At 41.2% G+C, this 4,623-nt stretch overlaps 1 protein-coding gene across 1 annotated transcript in view; it reads right to left on the reverse strand.

Annotated features, from left to right (window-relative positions):
* LOC107300755 (cell adhesion molecule 4-like) overlaps positions 1-4,618 on the reverse strand; it is a gene marked incomplete at its 5' end in the record, with an annotated part of 13,130 nt that extends 8,512 nt beyond the window's left edge. Inside the window, one exon of the mRNA XM_015830051.1 lies at positions 4,552-4,618. Within this exon, the coding sequence (XP_015685537.1) occupies positions 4,552-4,618 (67 nt within the window). The remainder of the gene's footprint in view (positions 1-4,551) is intronic.
* Between the last annotated feature and the right edge of the window lie 5 nt (positions 4,619-4,623).

The following is a 4,623-nucleotide window of genomic DNA, read 5'->3' on the forward strand; positions in this document are numbered from 1 at the left end:
CCCTTGTTCCCCCTAAAAATTTATTAAAACACCCCTTTAAAAAGAACCTTAATTTGGCCAATTTCAATAATTTCCTATTAGCACCCGCAGCATGCCACCTCTCGGGGTTCCAAACCCCATCCTCAAGGTGGGCCCTTGTGATCTTAATGGGCCAGGCCTGCGCGAGGGGTGAATCGCGCAGAGCCAATAGGACCGTCCTATTAGGAGTCGTAAGAGTCATAAAATGGATCGGTCACATCACCAATCCAATTTTACGATCTTCTACTGTATCTGGTGCCTGTTAAGTTAATGTGGTGGCGGTAAGGTGAATATGGCGGTCACTAAGCAAATGCCACGGTTGGTAAGCGAATGAAATTCAATGGTGAAAAAAGTAAGTTTCTACATTTAGGCAAGAAAAACCAAATGTACAGGTATAGTATAGGGGGTACCTTGCTCAATAGTAGTAACTGTGAGAGGGATCTCGGAGTCCTAGTGGACAATCATTTAAATATGAGCCAGCCATGTGCTGCAGCTGCCAAAAAAGCCAACACAGTGCTAGGCTGCATTAACAGAGGGATAGAATCAAGATCACGTGAAGTGTTAATACCACTTTACAAGGCCTTGGTAAGGCTACACTTAGAATACTGCATCCAGTTTTGGTCACCACGATGTAAAAAAGATGTTGAGATTCTAGAAAGAGTACAGAGAAGAGCAACAAAGATGATTAGGGGACTGGAGGCTAAAAACATATGAGGAACGGTTGCTGGAATTGGGTATATCTAGTTTAATGAAGAGAAGGACGAGGGGGGACATGATAGCAGTCTTCCAATATCTCAGGGGCTGCCATATAGAAGAGGGAGTCAAGCTATTTTCCAAAGCGCCTGAAGGCAGGACAAGGAGCAACGGGTGGAAGCTAATCAAAGAGCGAAGCAACCTAGAACTAAGGAGAAACTTCCTGACGGTTAGAACAATTAACCAGTGGAACAACCTGCCCCCAGAAGCGGTGAACGCACCAACCCTGGAAGTTTTTAAGAAGAAACTGGACAGCCATTTGTCCGAAATGGTATAGGGTTTCCTGCCTGAGCAGGGGGTTGGACTAGATGACCTCCAAGGTCCCTTCCAATTTTTTTTTTATTATTATTATTATTATTGTTATTGTTATTGTTATTGTAAGTGCCAGTTTGGAGACAAACTGTGGTAAACTATGGTCACGTGACCATGGGATGCTGCAAAACGGCTATAAACGCCGCCATGTTGTTGAGCACCTGAGGTAACATGACGGGGGGGGCTGTTGGAACTTCCAATTGGGGTCATAAGTCCCCTCTTTGAGTCTGTTGCAACGCCGAACTGTCACTAAGTTGTAAGGCGAGGACCCCCTGCCTTTGCCTGGGTTGCTTTCCTTTAACAAGGATTGTCAGATTTAAAGACAGCGGCAGATGTTGGCTCCCCTCAAAAGCGTTCAGGTTGGCCCAAAGTGTTTCTGACAGCTCACTGAAGGAGTCTCTTTGTAGCCATTGTAGGAGGGAACTACACGGATGCCCAAAAATAAAAAGTAAAAAAAAAATCAAGAGTCTGATCGTCCCTTTTCCGACATACCGACTGGAATCAAAGGCAGAAGCTTCAGGGAGCTGCAGCTTTTATGAGCTTTTGAATCCAGTGTGTGAGTCGGAAAAGGTGCTCCTGGTTTCCTTCTGATCTCGGGAAGGAATCCTGACATCCCTTTCTGTCACAGTCTCTCAGGTTTTTGACGAGTTGCTCTCCTTGTTCCTTTAATCTCTCTTCACAAGTTTTACTTTCTGCTCCCCTGACCACCATCTCATACTTGTCTGAACTAGTTCCAGATTGCCTTTCCCTTTCCCCCCCTTTCCCCCCCTTTTTGGACTCATATCACATGGCTCTCTCAGATGATAGCAGTGTTCCAATATCTCAGGGGCTGCCCCAAAGAAGAGGGAGTCAAGCTATTCTCCAAAGCACCTGGAGGCAGGACAAGAAGCAACGGGTGGAAACAAATCCAGGAGAGAAGCAACCTTGAATCTCGAAGTCCTACTGGACAATCCCTTAAATATGAGCCAGCCGTGTGCTGCAGCTGTCAAAAAAGCCAACACAGTGCTGGGCTGCATTAACAGAGGGATAGAATCAAGATCACGTGAAGTATTAATACCACTTTACAAGGCCTTGGTAAGGCTACACTTGGAATACCTCATCCAGTTTTGGTCACCAGGATGTAAAAAAGATGTTGAGACTCTAGAAAGAGTACAGAGAAGAGCAACAAAAATGATTAGGGGACTGGAGGCTAAAACATATAAGGAACAGTTGCTGGAATTGGGTATGTCTAGTTTAATGAAGAGAAGGACAAGGGGGGACATGATAGCGGAGTACCAATATCTCAGGGGCTGCCACAAAGAAGAGGGAGTCAAGCTATTTTCCAAAGCGCCTGAAGGCAGGACAAGAAGCAACGGGTGGAAACTGATCAAGGAGAGAAGCAACTTAGAACTAAGGAGAAACTTCCTGACAGTGAGAACAATTAACCAGTGGAACAACCTGCCTCCAGAAGCGGTGAATGCTCCAACACTGGAAGTTTTTAAGAAGAGACTGGACAGCCATTTGTCCGAAATGGTATAGGGTTTCCTGCCTGAGCAGGGGGTTGGACTAGATGACCTCCAAGGTCCCTTCCAACTTTACTACTACTACTACTACTACTACTACTATTACTACTACTACTACTACTACTATTATTATTATTATTATTATTATTATTATTATTATTTCTCTAAGACGCTCCCCCTCCTCCTCCTCCTCATTATTATTATTATTATTATTATTATTATTATTATTATTATTATTATTATTTCTCTAAGACGCTCCCCCTGCAAGTTCTTCTCCACAAAAGATGCAGAGCCAAGCCAGAAATTCTCCACTCTGTAGCTGAAGCAATTGATCCGTTTCCTAAAATATTAACTTTGCATTTGACTACTCCAGCCTCACAGTTACTTTCCGCCCCTTCCCAGCGGATCAAGATCGTTGCAAATTTTATTTGTGTATCCTAGAATATTAGCTAACCTGCCCAGCCAGGGGTCATCTGCAACTGATTAGCATTCCCTCTCCTTTCTCATCAAACTCATTAAAATGCTGGAGAGCCAGAGCTGAACCGGGGAGCCAGCCTCACTCCCCTCTGGTGAAAAACCTTCTCCGCACTCTTTGACCTGAGATTTTCAGGCTAGCTATCTGTCTACTTCATGTCACACCACCCAGCCTACTCTTAACTACTTTGCTAATCAGACTGTGGTAGAGTGTACTTGTTCAAATGCTGCTTCTGGTTTTCTCAGCGGCATCTGGTTGATCGATGGGAAAACAGGATATTGGACTAGATGAGTTTTTAATCTGATCTAGGAGAGCTGCTCTCGCTGTTTGTTCTCCAGTTTAAAATGCTGGAGTATTCTGCTACTAGTGATGTCTGTCTGTCTGTCTGTCTGTCTGTCTGTCTATCTATATCTATATGTATATCTATATGTATTTCTATATGTATATCTATATGTATATCTATATATCTATATCTCAGTCTATCTATCTATCTATCTATCTATCTATCTATCTATCTATCTATCTATCTATCTATCTATCTATCTATCTATCTATCTATCTATCTATAGCTATCTATATCTATATCTATATCTACTGTATGTCTGTCTGTCAATCTATATCTATATGTCTGTCAGTCATTCTGTCTATCTATCTATCTATCTATATATCTATCTATCTGTCTGTCTGTCTGTCTGTCTGTCTATCTATCTATATCTATATGTATATCTATATGTATTTCTATATGTATATCTATATGTATATCTATATATCTATATCTCAGTCTATCTATCTATCTATCTATCTATCTATCTATCTATCTATCTATCTATCTATCTATCTATCTATAGCTATCTATATCTATATCTATATCTATATCTACTGTATGTCTGTCTGTCAATCTATATCTATATGTCTGTCAGTCATTCTGTCTATCTATCTATCTATCTGTCTGTCTGTCTGTCTGTCTATCTATATCTATATCTATATATCTATATCTATGTCGGTCTGTCAATCTATATGTATATGTCTATCTATATGTATATGTCTATATCTATATCTATATCTATCTATCTATCTATCTATCTATCTATCTATCTATCTATCTATCTATATCTATGTAGGTCTGTCAATCTATATCTATATGTCTGTCAGTCATTCTGTCTATCTATCTATCTATATCTATATCTATATCTATGTCGGTCTGTCAGTCTGTATGTATATGTATATGTATATCTATATGTATATATCTATATCTATATCTATCTATATCTTTCCTACTATGTATATATCTATATCTATGTCTGTCTGTCTGTCTGTCTGTCTGTCTGTCTGTCTGTCTGTCTGTCTGTCTGTCTGTCTGTCTGTCTATCTATCTATCAATCAAATGCAACAGGGCTCCATTTCTTGATCTCGCTAACCTGAACCTGGCTTACAAAATCTTTCCACCTCTCCTACTCCCTCCCTTCCTAGGGAGTTCCAGCGGTCACTTACACTGCACATCTAGCACGTATTGCGTCTGCTTCCGCTGACCACGCAATGCTGGGTGGATGGCTTCGCACGTCA

The sequence above is a fragment of the Protobothrops mucrosquamatus genome, unplaced genomic scaffold, assembly GCF_001527695.2.
Source record: "Protobothrops mucrosquamatus isolate PMUCROS unplaced genomic scaffold, P.Mucros_1.0 scaffold8336, whole genome shotgun sequence".
NCBI classification, from domain to species: domain Eukaryota; kingdom Metazoa; phylum Chordata; class Lepidosauria; order Squamata; family Viperidae; genus Protobothrops; species Protobothrops mucrosquamatus.